At 45.6% G+C, this 15,672-nt stretch overlaps 1 protein-coding gene across 1 annotated transcript in view; it reads left to right on the top strand.

The window, feature by feature from the left end:
* Nucleotides 1–15,672, top strand: part of LOC139442609 (protein jagged-1-like) — an 86,561-nt gene that overhangs the window by 51,889 nt on the left and 19,000 nt on the right. Inside the window, exons 3-6 of the mRNA XM_071223466.1 lie at nucleotides 5,884–6,141; nucleotides 6,894–6,954; nucleotides 13,544–13,677; nucleotides 14,866–14,985. Of these exons, the coding sequence (XP_071079567.1) occupies nucleotides 5,884–6,141; nucleotides 6,894–6,954; nucleotides 13,544–13,677; nucleotides 14,866–14,985 (573 nt within the window). The remainder of the gene's footprint in view (nucleotides 1–5,883; nucleotides 6,142–6,893; nucleotides 6,955–13,543; nucleotides 13,678–14,865; nucleotides 14,986–15,672) is intronic.

Raw genomic sequence — 15,672 nt, 5'->3', positions numbered from 1 at the left:
AATGCTGTTTGTTGCTGGGGACCTATTCTAACCCCGACTCCTTCTCAGGTGCTCTAATGCTGTTTATTGCTAGGGACCTATTCTAACCCCGACTCTCTCTCTCTCGGGTGCTGCTAATGGTGTTTGTTGCTGGGGACCTATTCTAACCCCGACTCCTTCTCAGGTGCTTCTAATGCTGTTTGTTGCTGGGGACCTATTCGAACCCCGACTCCCCACGACAGCTGCTGATGCTGTTTGTTGCTAGGGACCTATTCTAACCCCGACTCCCTCTCGGGTGCTGCTGATGCTGTTTGTTGCTGGGGACCTATTTTAACCCCGACTCCCCACGACAGCTGTTAATGCTGTTTGTTGCTGGGGACCTATTCTAACCCCGACTCCCTCTCGGGTGCTGCTGATGCTGATGCTGTTTGTTTCTGGGGACCTATTCTAACCCCGACTCCCTCTCGGGTGCTGCCTATGCTGTTTGTTGCTGGGGACATACTCTAACCATGACTCCCCACGATGACTGCTGATAAGATTATAACGGAAACGATATTCGTTCCTTTGTGTGCCGGGCATATAAGTAGGTCAACCACTATACTTGCGCGCATATTACTTGAAGAGGTCTGTCAGAGATTAAGGAATTACCGGCGATGGTTGTACCTGGGAATGGCACGCCGGGAGCAGAGTCATCAGTTGGTGTTCATTCAGTTTGTGCCATCATGAGAGAGCCCCCGTGTTTCTGAGGCTTGGTAAACCATGGGGTCTGGCATCGAGCCAGCACGTGCTGCGAAAGGGTGAAAAACACAAGGACTAGACTGATTTCTACACACATCAAACAACCAGCTTCACTTTCCTCCGCCTTGTGCGTCTTTTTCTGGTGCTCATCGAGTTCAGAAAATTACAAGGTGGAGCTTGTGTTTACCCAGCAGACTCGGTAGCCTGTGCGGCGATGGCGGACGACTACAGGGAACGGTGCAACGTTGTAGGTATAGTCTCAGTGTTGCCCATCTACTGTACACATAGGTTAACGTTGGTTAGACCTTCCTCAAAACGTTCGTTGAAGCACATGGTGCATTCGCATGGTCTATGGGAACGTCAATAAGCAAATTATACTGCATATTTGTATAGCTTTTTCCCTGCAATGTGCTTGCAGCATGCGCCTTGGATGGAACCCTTGTGAAACAAATAGCTATCTGTAAACTAAACAGCGGAATCTATTTCCAACTCGACGAGAACTAGGTGACCAGGCAAGCTGACCTCGTCCTTCTGCCAGAACCACGAATCAAAGATTTATAAGAACATGGCAGCTCGCGGTGGCCCTGACTCAAGGATGTGCTGACAATCGTTGATTCCTCTGCCAGAAGCTGTTCACGCTATACAAACTGCCTCGTCTTGTTCATCATTCACACTCGCGGAAGTGCTCTCACACACGGAGCGGTTCTCACACACGGATCTGTTCTCACACAGAGAGGTGATCTCACACACGTTTTCCTCTAAAAACACGGAGCTCCTGACACATGAATCTCCTTTCAAGCGGATCTCCTCAAACATGGGAGATCCGCTCACATACAGAACACACCTCATACACGAAACTTCTCTGACACACGGAGCTCCCATCACATCACACTTGGAGCTCCCATCACATCACACTTGGAGCTCCCATCAGATCACACTTGGAGCTCCCATCACTCTTGGAGCTCCCATCACATCACACTTGGAGCTCCCATCACATCACACTAGGAGCTCCCATCACATCACACTTGGAGCTCCCATCACATCACACTTGGAGCTCCCATCACACTTGGGGCTCCCATCACATCACACTTGGAGCTCCCATCACATCACACTTGGAGCTCCCATCACATCACACTAAGAGCTCCCATCACATCACACACGGAGCTCCCATCACACACGGAGCTCCCATCACATCACACTTGGAGCTCCCATCACTCTTGGAGCTCCCATCACATCACTCTTGGAGCTCCCATCACATCACACTTGGAGCTCCCATCACATCACACTAGGAGCTCCCATCGCTCTTGGAGCTCCCATCACACTTGGGGCTCCCATCACATCACACTTGGAGCTCCCATCACATCACACTAGGAGCTCCCATCACATCACACTAGGAGCTCCCATCACTCTTGGAGCTCATCTAACACGCGGAGCTCCTGTGACACACGAGCTCTCCTCAGACTCTGAGCTCCTCCAGCACACGGACACTGACTCGCATATACATGCTATCGCTGATCTCTCCATGGCTGAACCCAAGGAAGTTATCAACCAGCGATTATTCTGACTCTGTGCTAATTTGAGAATGCACCATGGTTAGTTTGTCCACGACAGAATGTGATGTTCATGTCTGTGAACAATTCACCCATATACCAATTGTTCCGTGTCGGCTCGCCGTGACGTCCAAGTGAGCAGGGCGTGATCTTGTCTCCAAAACGTCGACAGATCTTTAAAGGGCAACGTCACATCTGGCTAGGTATGAGACCCCAGGAAGAGGGAAGAGGGTGCAGAGTTGCGTCCCTTGGACACGCCAGAAACTTTTCATTGTGGGTTCGAATCCCGGTTCGCCCCGATGGTTCTAGGTTTATCAGCACCATACTCGTGGGTTTCACCGACGTGGTAAACGTCTAAGACCTGCACCACTTCGGGCTTTCCTTCCACATTAAGCTGACACGCCGTGATGTAACTGTTAAAAGCGGCGTTAAACCCAACACACTCACTCACCTAACGGATACAAGCTAAAAGATGGTACTTTTCGTTGCCTGGCGCTTGGCATTAAGGGTGTAAAGCAAGGACTGGTCGGCTCGGAGTCAGTATACTGTATCTGAGTTGGGTGTCCATGTTAAACTGCGGCGTGGTATCTCAGTGGGCTAGCACTATAATCGGCATCAGTCTGGACTAGTTCAAGCAGAAGCAGCAGCAGCAGCAAACACAAACACACACGCACGCGCACACGCACACGTACACGCACCGCCATATAGGAGCAATAACCTTGTCCGCGATGTTAATCTCCATTTGAACATACAGGAATTAACTCTCCATGTAAACTATACCTAAACCAACGCCTTGGTGCTACGCAATTGGCTTTCTCATCCCATAGGTCAGTTGTAATTAAATTAACAATGGACAATGTTGCATTGTATGCCAGTCCTAGAAGTATCCCCTTTTTTATTGGGGACATTTCACTCCCCCCCCCCCCCCCCCCCCTTCCCTTGCCTGTGTAAATATTACATCGTTCATATCACTGGCCTTAGCCCCGGACTTATACCGTGTAGGGAACAGTAGCGAACCCTCCACAAGCCATCATATTGATCAGAAGTCTATATAATGCATTACAATCGTACACCGGGCCAGGGGCGGGGCCGTCAAGTGACATTCCTCAACAACAGGCTACAATTACACTCTAATTATTCAATTTCAAATACAAGATGAAACAATTGTTTCAATCATGTGATTATATCCAGTGCGCATGACGCGCCCGTGCAAGTCCTCGGGGTAGCTTCTCCATCATCGTGTAACGAGCTGCGAGGAGCTTTAGTGGAGCCCTTGATTGTTACAAGGCCACCTGAGGCAAGACACACGGTCGGCTTGACGGATAACGGAGCTGGGGTCGGGGCAGGGGACATCATCGGACGCTTGGCCGGCCAACATGCTTGACGAGCTGCGATACGACAGGTGGACAGAACACTGAAATATGACTGCCCTCTATCTGATGCAGCTTGATATCGTGTTTGGGATACCTGACGCTTGAGGAGACAGCCATACTTGACAGATTGGGACTACAAACGGTCTGGACCATGATCAGATGTCTGACATCCGTGGGTCTTGTTTGGACTGGGCCCCTAGACTAACATCTAGTCTCTGAAATGAACATAACCTACAGAAAAAGAACAGTTGTTATATTATCTCAATAAATATAAAAAGAATAGAATATAATATAATAGAGCCCAGAGACACTGCAGTAATCTGGACTTGCCTGACTTGCATGGGCTGTATTGGATATACTGGACTACTGGACCCTCTTCCTATGCACGCAAAGCGGAGAATATTGAACAAACCTTGGTCTCTTCTTAAAAAAGTATATCTACTCTGCAAAGGTGTTTTTTATGTATATATTTTATGTATATATTTTATGTATATTTTATATGTCATTTAAATAATCAACAGATGGTAATGTTTTGTTCGAAATTGGCACACATCGTTGTAATAGACCCAGGTTCCACTAGCACACTAGAACAATAGATATAAAGTGAAGGTCATCTGCTCAGTATCTTGTATGGCCACCAATAGAGTCCAAAACTGACGGCATCGTCGTCCCATGTAATGGGAATGTTCACCAACTCCGCCTGCAAGGCTTGCCCGGGGTGTAATGGCAGGACCTGGATGTTGTAATCCCTGCAAAAGGATGTTGTCAGTTTTGCCATGCGAGGTCGGGCGTTGTCTTGTTGGAAATAACGTTCGTTTGTTGCATTATTGGAAGGACGTGTGGCCGAAGAATCTTGTCCGTGTAACGTTGTGCCGTTACATTCCACAGAACTTGCACCAAGTCTGTTCTACCAGTGTAGGAGATGACTGCCCACATCGCACTACCACCACTAAATCTGTCTACTTCCTGTATGCAGTTTCCTGCATAACGTTCCCCGCGACGCCTGTAAACATGGCGTATACTATCCGCACGGCGAAGCTTTAAAACGTAACTCGGCGCTAAACCAAACTTGCCATCGCAGTTTAGGCCATGCTCTATGACCTTGACACCATTGAAGTCGCAGCCAACGATGCAAGTCCGTCAAAATGACACCTCGAACTGGTCGTCTAGTGAGAATACCTTCAGCGCGTGAGCGGTTCCTCACTGTCCGCCTGGGCTGATATCAAACGCAATCCTGGTATTGCCGTAGTTGTAGAGGTTGCCGTGTTGGTTTTTTCACGTAATAGACGTAGCCGTATGAATCTGTCCTGTGCTCTAGTAGTGACAAGTAGCGTGGGATCTGGGAAGGTCACGTGTTGTCCTCTGTGTCTGATAATAGTTTGACAGTTTTGATATGGTGCTTTGTCCTACGTGGAAAAGCCTGGATACAACAGAAGATGATTCTCCTGTTTGCGGTCGGCCGATGGCGTTGTTGAGTTTGGCTTCCGTCTGTCGTGGCGTGTTTTCGCTGTTCACTTGCTGTAGGATTGCGATGACATGCAAATTAAAACCCAACGTTTTTATAGCCCACCAAGTGATGTTGCGCGTGCATGTCATGTTGGGCTGTTTCGGCGCCAGGTTCTCACGTGGTTGTGTTTTTTTGCGATCTGTTAACCAAATTTCTGCAGCACCTCATTTTTTCCCCACACAAATCAACCCCAATCCATACAGAAATGACCAATTCATTTTTGGTATTAATTTTGTATAGATATCGGCAACACTATCAGATATTTACGATTTTACTACTTTTGCGTTTCTTTTCTTGTTTTTGAACAGTATAGTAGCGTATAGAACGAACTGGGCCCCTTCTTGTGCACGTATAGAGTAGTGTTTTGAACAAACTGGGCCACTCCTTATGCACGTATAGAGTAGAGTATTGAATTATTATACGTGTAGAGAATGCGATCGTTGTCACGATTCGCGGGTCAGCGGGATGACAAACAGGTTAAAAGGTTCGTTCGTCTAAGCGCAAAGACCTGGGTTCGAGTTCGATCTCGAGTAAATTGTTTGAAGGTCTTTCTTGGCACTTTCGCCGTAATGTGACTGGAATGTTGCGACATAAACACTTACTCGCTCAAACCACATGGCATCATGATAGATGTGTACAACTGCACACACAATCTTCAGTTGCTTTGTTTATACATAACAAAATGATTTCAACAGTAGTGTCATATGTCTGGGCTAACTCATGCTTCCTCCTTCAGATGACGGGGCCTCCCTCATAGAACGCGCATCTCATAAGGGCATCATTCTCCCCGGTCAAGCCTGGCACACCATCACCCACAACGGCGCCACTGCACGACTCACCTTCCGAATCCGGGTCGTGTGCGACACCCACTACTACAACACAACGTGCACCAAATTCTGTAGGCCTCACAACGACCTGTTCGGACATTACAAGTGCGACTCTAACGGAGACAAGAACTGCATGAATGGCTGGATGGGGCAAGAATGCGAAACAGGTAACCATGGCAACTACCTTGATATTACAGGCGTAGTCAGGGTGGGTCAGGGCATTTTTAGGGTGTGAATAAGGAGTGGGTTTAGGGTAGGGTTGGAAAGTAATAGAATAAAAGGCAGGTTTTTTATCGTCAAATGTATATTTTCATAACAATAAGGTATTTCGAGGGGCCTGAACAACACTGACGAGACGAGATATGGAAAATAACATGCATAATAAATCCCGTTTATGAACTTCCAGTCATTGCAAAAAGACAGTTTATTTGTATATACCTCACCTTATTAATAGAACTGTTGAGAAATTTTAGTTTACAGTAGGCATGTAATAAAGTCAGTAAGTTTTGCGTCATAGAAACGTCTGTCAAGAGGCGTTTCAAGATTCGCCATATTTGAATTGGTCCAGGAAAAGCCCAACAAGCCCATGGCGGTTCCCCGGCGCAGCATTAATTATTAAATGATACCGTGTGTCTAACAGTATGGGGCTAATATCAGTTTGAAGTCTTGTAATGTTAAATGCCGCTGAACTATATGTCAAACAACTATTGTTGTGAAGCAATGTTTAACATGTTTGACATGTTAGCCACATATTCGATGACATTTGTAAGGCGTATTTACGCTGGGAAATAAAATGATGGCATCAGAAGCCATGATTATTTACTTGGAGTCACGAAAAACTTTAAATTTGCTGTAATGGCAGAGTTTGGCCTTCGGGGAAAGAGACGTTGTTTGATGATGCCTTTTTTCTTCTTTCCAGCTATCTGCATACCCGGATGTCACGCAGTTCACGGTTCTTGCGAGAGACCGGGAGAATGCAGGTAGGCCCAGCATGGCGTCACTTCCGGTTGTTGTTAACACCCGTCCTTGGCCCCGGGCGTCTTCAAATTACGTTTCATGTTGGCTAAGGATAATTATCGTTATGTTGTAATTCAGAACATCGATAACTTATTAGAAATGTGTTGTTTGTTGTGGAATGGGTCTTGTGTTTACGTGATGAAAGACGTAATTGGATGTGTGAGTGAAAATTAACTCCACTTTCAACCTTTAACCATGGCTGCTATGCTTGTCATCGAATCACCAACGTATTTGCTTTATTCTTGCTCTATGGGTCAATTACCCGTGGAACAGTCAGCACTGATGCAACGGTCAGAACCTTACCCTTCACCCCTTGAAGATCCAGACTGGAATTGGTCTTCAGCATCCCATGCTGGTCGTATGAGGAGACTAACGGAATCGGGTGGTCAGGCTCGCAGACTTGGCTGATGCATGTCATCGTACCTCAGTCGCGTAGACCGATGTTCATGATGTCATTCACTAAATTGTTTCGTCCAGATTCGATTATTTACAGACCACTGGAATATTACACAGTGGAGTGGTGCGTTAAAGGACAAGCGCATTAAACTCCGTGCTTGGTGTTCTAATTGTCTAATGTAGGAGCGGGTGGTCACAGTGTGCAGCCTGGTTGATGGTGTGCATCGTTCATCATGATATCAACCAGTGGTGTATCTGGTCTAGACTCGATCATTCACAGCCGTCGGAATATAGCTGTGATACTGCCGCGCGGGCGTCGCTCAATACCCACCCACATGAATATCTGGTATATCTAAGAAAATACCATTAAACCTCGTCCTCCAACGCGTGGTTTACGGGATTACCCAGAACACCCCGATGCAACACATTAAGAGTCTTGCTCAACAGCTCAATATGGTGTCGGCACTATATCCTTGGTCGTGGAACACTACTACGACCTGTGGCGTTGAGGCTTCACATTATGCTGATGGGCCTTGCCATAATTGAAACAATGTTCAAAGCGGCGTTAAATCCAATTCACTCACTCACTCATTAAATTATCTCCTCCGCTGCACATGATTAAGTGGATACCCATAAACACAGGTCGCCTTGCTTTAACAAGGCTGGATATTCATTATGGAGTAGAGAACCAGCGTGATCATCTTCCCGAGGCAAGGGAGTTAACTGACTATAAAAGTCCAGTAATTTCCACCCTTGCTGAACTAGGCTGGAATTATGGAGTTATGTTTTAGCTGAACTAAAGAGCCTATGAATAGTCCAATCAAAATTGCGTAACGAACTAGACATCCGGTTCGTAATCAACGTGGATTTCTTCGTGCAGATTTTGGTCGACTGCAGGATTTGCAAAGCATGTGTACCGCCAACTGGGCCTCGACAGATATTTTGCAAATTCTTTCATGCTTTTGATCAAGATGATCACGTGATTTGTTGCACTTCGCACCCGTTTTATTACAAAATAAATCTTGATTATCAATCAGATGGTCTTGACTGGGCGTAGCCATTTTGTTTGAAGCAAAATCATGTGATAGGGGGGATGGAATCTGATTGGTCAGTAGGAGGAACATAGAAGGGACATAACTCATAACAGCCACTGGTGGCGCTACGATCGAGCCCAGAAATTCCAGCCTAGTTCGGCAAGGCTAGAAACTGGACTTTTATGGTCAGTTCACTTCCTTGCCTCGTGAAGATATTTCATACTGGCTCCCCTACACTACCAGTGGTATTAATGATAGGCGAGATTTGTACTTGCATAATAAGCTTTACACTGATTTGACTTAACTTAGTTCGCTCGTCACGCCAAATACCCGGGTTCGATTCCCCAAATGGGTTCAATGTGTGAAGCACATTTCTGCTGTCCCTCGTCGTGATATTGCTGGAATATAGCTAAAGACAGCGTAGAACAATAATCAATCAACCACTCACTCTGTCACAATACGGGGGCACGGGTGGCCCAGTCGTCTAAAGCGCCGCGATTCGCTGTGCAGAGTTGCGTCCCTTGGGTACGCCAGAAACCAATGATTGTGGGTTCGAGTCCCGGTTCGCCACGATTATGTTTCTAGGTTTGTCAGCACCATACCCGTGCTCGTTGGTTTCACCGAAGCTGTAAACGTCTGAGACCTGCATCACTTCGGTCTTTCCTCCCACATTAAGCTGACACGCCGCGATATGACTGGAATACTGTTAAAAGCGGCGTTAAACCCAACTCACTCACTCACTGTCACAATACAGTTACCGTGACGGGTTGGATATGATTATGAAAATATATCATGTCACGGTATGAGTGGAAGAGTGAGTTAGGTTGAACGCCGCTTTGAACAGTATTCCAAATATGTCACAGCGTGCCGTAGGATTATGGTATACCCATAGGACGTGACGCTCTTCAGTGAATTGCTGCGGGCTTAGACATCTGAGCTACCTGTGTCGTGGTAAGATAGCACGTGTCATGTGAAACACAACCTTTTCATTAACAATTCGCCACTGGGTGTGGAATGATTGATACTTTCATTTCTAGATTAGTAGATCTCAACGTGCTGTGAAGTTGTGAATGCAGCTTTGGTTGTTTTGGAACCTCATCGGGGTACAGTAGTCCATCTCTCACTCACTCAATTGCACTCACTCGCCCATCCTTTGGGTTGTCGCCGCGAATAGCTTGCTGCAAGATGTGGCGTAAAACAAAATTCACTCACTCACTCCGGGTGTCTTTGAAAGTTTTATGTTGATGACGCAAATCTGCTGAACCGTCACCAATTAATGCCGGAAAAATAGTTCGGTTCAGCAATTGATACATTCCAAAAAACTAACAATATATGAATATCGTTATCCTCTACACGCTCAGTCATAAAAGTGAGATCCTGTTCAGAGAAGCGTTAATCAATCACTCACTGACTCACTCATTAAGCTCGGAGGAAGAGAATAAGGTGTTACAGCACCGCGCACCGCGCACCTAATAGTCTTATCCGTAAACAGATTACAGACGGAACGTGGCAGGCCATATTAATATTAGTATGTAAATACAGATGAAAGAGTACCGGCACCAGGGCTGGTTCAGATACAACTTGGCTCCGTCTTTGTTCTGATCTGTTCGACTTGTGAGGCGACAAGACAAACGGAGAGCCTGGCACCTGCAGTGGTGTGGGGTAGGTGCGTGGATGTAGCACCCTCCACGTGACGCTATTATTTATGTATGTAAACTAATAACCATGAGAAGGAGCTCGGTTGTCGCCACACGCTGGATCAACAAGGTCGGTCGACAGGCAGAAATTCCTCTTGGCAATCTGTCACTTCAGACTTGAATAGTGCTATCAAATATTATATTACTTATGAATACAGCTAATGTGATCACGTACTTCACGCAAAGTTCTGCTGTCACCACTGGGTTCTGACAAGCGTGGTGGAACGCTGGTGTTGTGTGCACCGTGCGTGTGCCTACTGACGACTCGGACTTTCCCGTGAGAACCGAGATCGGGTGGACCGGGAAGGATGTTCCTATTGTATACCGATGACCTGGAGGATTAGGTGCTTCAGTCACTCTTCTGGGCTGGGCCATATTTTGTACTCTAATAAACACACAGACAATTGAAGCGCGCCGCATTCTGTAGCTTATCACAATGCGGTGTAACGGTTGCCACTTGGGTGTAGTTTTAAATATAGAATATTCAAGCCCCCTCATTGTCGAAACGAAGTGAATAGAAAAATACTCTATACATGTAATTATCGAAATTCTATCTCGACCTCGTCAAACACTTGTCACTGAGTCTTTGATCCTTAGGTGAGTGTATCATGGGGATCCCACACTTCCTGAACCACATCATACGAGGTTATTGCTTCATGATACAAGTGACCGCCTTCATGATCAAGTGGATAGGGTGTCTGTCCGGAAACGGCAGGTCCGGGGTTCGATCCCCGGCCGCGTCATACCAAAATACATTAAAATATGGTACCTGTTGTAACCCTGTCTGGCGTTCGGCATTAAGGGGCTAAAACAAGGACTGGTCGGCTCGGAGTCAGTATACTGTGTTTGATTTGGGTATCCATGTTAAACTGCGGCATGGTATCTCAGAGGGCTACCATCAGTCCGGACTTGTACAAGCAGCCACACACGCGCGCAACAATCTTGGACGCGATGTTAAACCCCAATTCACCCTCACCCCATATACAAGTGTCCGCCTTCGTGGTCAAGTGGATATAGAGCGTCTGTCCGTAGAGCGGAAGGTCGGTGTTTCGATCCCCGGCTGCGTTTTACCACAAGACGTTAAACATGGTACACACGCACACGCACACGCACACGCACACACACACGCACACACACACGCGCACACACGTGCATGCACATCGCTATATATATAGTGGATTACTCTAGAACGGAACTAGACTGACATTTCTCCCCAGAAATCAAGTTATCTTATTTAAAGTTGTAGATATATATTTTAAAAAAAACAATGTAAAAATAATAAAATCCAAATGGAGCCCGGAACAATCCTTAATTTTCCAGAGCTGAGGCAACCTAGACTTGCCAAATCATTCTAGACTTGAGTTGGGCTTCTTTTTTAATGTATTCTCTAGGGTCTGGGAGATAGACTAAATCTGGTCCAGTTCAAACTGTTCCCCAGTAAATGAGATCCCAGGTTAAACTTGTCACTACCGGGCGTGAGCTGTGCGAGTCTGAGACAGTATAGTGTCGACTTGTTTTAAACATTGCTTGTTACAATGTGCGACCTGACCGATAGAGTGTTCGTCAACTGTATGAATCGAAGGTTTGTCGATACCGGACTTAGGTGCAAACAGTGCCCCCGTTAAATGTTGCACAGTCACCCACTTTCAGGTTCAGACAAAGATAATGAATTCCCGTGAAGATCCGGGTTAGAATTGATCTTCAGCAACCCATGCTTGTCTCCTCCCGTGAAGATCCGGGTTAGAATTGGTCTTCAGCAACCCATGCTTGTCTCCTCCCGTGAAGATCCGGGTTAGAATTGGTCTTCAGCAACCCATGCTTGTCTCCTCCCGTGAAGATCCGGGTTAGAATTGGTCTACAGCAACCCATGCTTGTCGTAAAAGGTGACTATGCTTGTAAGAGGCGGCTAACGGGATCAGGTGGTCAGGCTCGCTGAGTTGTGCTTGTAAGAGGCGGCTAACGGGATCAGGTGGTCAGGCTCGCTGAGTTGTGCTTGTAAGAGGCGGCTAACGGGATCAGGTGGTCAGGCTCGCTGACTTGTGCTTGTAAGAGGCGGCTGACGGGATCAGGTGGTCAGGCTCGCTGACTTGTGCTTGTAAGAGGCGGCTGACGGGATCAGGTGGTCAGGCTCGCTGACTTGTGCCTGTCATCGTATTTCCCATTGAGGAAGTCGATTGTCGTGATGTCAGTCACTGGATTGTCTGGTCCCCATTGGAGAATTTACAGGCCGCCGTCATACAGGTGGAATATCGCTGAGTGCAAACAAACAAACGAAAGAATGAGTCCATTCTTAAAGTTCTCTTCAACGAACATCTGAAACATTTGCCATATACCGATATCACGGGGTTAGTCGATTCAGTGTTAAACTTCAGACGTGTTGGCTGCAAAAATGGAGGTTATATTTTGGAAGCGTTCATGTGCCAAATATGTCTTGTGTTCTTCATACTCCCGCTTCTTGAACATTTCCTTTGTATTAACAATACATATCAGCAGACACCATAAAGTAGAATATATCTATTTTATGGTCTCTGATTTCAGACACAACCAAGTTACGTCTTGATACGGGACGGGGCGGCCGGCTAGCCTAGTCGTTAAAGAGTTCGCTCGTCACGCCGAAGACCCGGGTTCGAATCCCGACATCGGTACAATATGTGATGCCCATTACTGGTGTCCCCCGCCGTGATATTGCTGGAATATTGCTAAAAGCGGCGTAAAACCACACTTACTCATTCACTCACTTGATACAGGACAAACGCGTTATATATTCTACTTGTTTTGTTCGAAATATTCTTATTGGATGTCCGCATTAGGCACCTCGATGTAATGAGTGGTAGTTGTTGAACGCCGCAGTCGTTAATATTCCAGTTATGTGACCGCGGTCTGTAAGCAGCCAAGCCTGTACCAGCCAAACCAGTGACTGCAAAGTAAATGTCCATGTCATCGGGAACTTACGATAGTCATAGTGCTAACATCGCTTCGTGGAACGGGGCCGAGTATAGGTTGTTTGGTGGAGAGCAGCGCTCACTCTCTCGCCGATAAAGAAGACTATGCGTGTCGTAAGAGGTGACCCATGGGATCGGGTGGTCAGACTCGCTGAGTTGGTTGATGCATGTGACCGGATCCCAAATGCGTGGATCGATGCTCATGATGTCAATCAGGTCTAGACTCAGTTATTAACAGACGGCCGTCATATAGCTGGAATATTGCTGAGTGCGGCGTTAAACAACAAACATACACTGACTTATATTTTTCATTAATCGCAAGCAATATCCAGACACGAAACCTGTGCATACTTTTTGATTGTGCAACACTCGCTCATTTGTATTTATTCATGTTTTTAATTACTGATTTGAACAATGTTCTGTTGGGTAACAGTTTAGGAGTTATTCGTCGTTGATGTGTGACACGTGTGCGTTGTTTTACAGGTGCGCTTATGGGTGGCAGGGCGACCTCTGCGATCAGTGTATCCCGTACCCGGGGTGTAAGCACGGCTCTTGTAACGGCTCTCCGTGGCAATGTGTCTGTCATCTCAACTGGGGAGGCATTCTATGTAACAAAGGTGGGTGTGGCACACTTGCGTCATTAGTGGCATTTTTGTAGAAACAAGGCTACGACCAAACGCAGACACAACCCAAAAACACACACGGCACATACAAGACACAAAGCAAGCAAACAAAAACAAACACACTCGCACGCGCGCACGCGCGCACGCGCGCACATACACGTTCGGCACATTTAAGCCACATGACACAAACCAATGGGAAATTGCGCATGATGTGACTCCCAAGAACATATCAATCCCTTCCATTTCTCTGTTCGTGTGGCCGTTACTTTATGTCACGTGTTAAGTCTTTGCTTGGGAAGAACTTCTGTAATTTTTTATTCATGGCCAAATTTCATGCCCTGTTTATTTCTCAAACAAATCCTACTGATTTGTCTTTGATTTATGGGGTCTGTGACTGATGGAGGGTTTGAAATATTTACAATTTAATTCAAAGTCGGTAAATATTTGATGTGACTTCAGACGGGAACGAGGCTGTTAATTGTTGTCGGGTTAAAGTCATGTCAGCATGAGCAAACGGCATACTACTACCGGGGGTGCATCACACAAGAGCCAGCACGTGCAGGACTGTTTATAGTGGAACCATTGCATAAATGATATATCTCACTGGTCACGGCAGTGCTCATTTATATGGATGACTGTATCTTGCAAGAGTGTGAGCTGCAGCACCAGTGTCTCTCCTTTCGTCTCTGGGTTAGGCCATATTTAGAATCAGACACCCTCAACTAAAGTTTGGTGTGGACACTAGTGAGATATTCTGTTTCTGAGTTCTGTTGACAATGATGTGAATCTTCTCTGGGGTTCTCTTTAATTAAAAGAAATTTTCTTCTTGTCTGGTTGGCAATAAAGGAAATATTTTTTACTCGTTTTGTACAAAACATGGAATCGTCCTTGTATTCTGTTGGCAATAGAGGAATTATTTAGGACCCAGTTTATTTGGTCTGGGAGGGAAGATAACGATTTTACTTTTTTTCCTGGAAACAGCTTTTTACAAATTAATCTATTTTATTTCCCAGAGTGACAATACGATTTAGGTATTATTATTCCTACTACTGAGCCCATGGTTTAGGACAAATTATCCCTGAACTAAATAATTACGAAAAGAGACCAAGTATAATGTTAAGACGAGCTTCTCCAAGTTTCTTGAAATGAGGATAAGTTTGAATATCTTGATTCCATTTTCAGATCTCAACTTCTGTGGCCGCCATCATCCTTGTCGCAACGGCGGTCTGTGTCGTAACATCAACCCCGATGAGTATGCATGTACTTGTCCCAAAGGGTTCTCGGGAAAGAACTGTGAGATAGGTAGGCGCAACTCTGATTGTAAGCTGTCTGCCAAAGGTTTTGTTGGATTTTGGCCCCACCGCCTTTGGTGATTTTTCTATTATTCAAAGATTACTGACAATACATATTCTTTTGGTACATGTCAATGTCAAAGGTCAAGGTCATAAGATCAAAGTAAAGTTTGTTGGATACCTTTCACATTAAACTTGCTAAACATCCTCTGTAATTTCAGGTTTTTGTAAAACAGGGTTATATTATTGTCAGTTTCTAGGCATGTTTACCGCTCTAGCCATGAAAGTTTAGATTTGAATGTATACATGTGCCATGTCAACTGCACTTACGTCAAAGGTCAAGGTCACCTTTAAGGTAATTTGTAATGTACATGTAAATGTGTTACTCTTTCCTTTGAATGTTGTGCAAGGATTATTGATGTGAGTTATTCTTTGTCATGTTTAATGGAAAGGTCAAAGGTCAAGGCCAAGGCCAAGGCCAAGGCCATGAGATAGAAAAATCTACAGATAGAAAAGATGTTTGTGGTTACACTTTTAAAAAAGTATTAACTTTGTCCAAAAGTATTAATGCATTTATCATTAAATTATGTATATACCTTCTTTAAGATGAGGCCTGCTTGGGAAATGTTTAGATCAAATTAAGTCAAGGTCAGTGTTCAGGTTTTAGTTCCCTTGGGCACGCCAGAAACCTATGATT

Source organism: Haliotis cracherodii, unplaced genomic scaffold (genome assembly GCF_022045235.1).
Source record: "Haliotis cracherodii isolate W230 unplaced genomic scaffold, xgHalCrac1.p SCAF_5, whole genome shotgun sequence".
NCBI lineage: Eukaryota > Metazoa > Mollusca > Gastropoda > Lepetellida > Haliotidae > Haliotis > Haliotis cracherodii.
The sequence above is the reverse complement of the archived record's forward strand: the minus strand, read 5'-3'. Positions and strand labels throughout refer to the sequence as shown.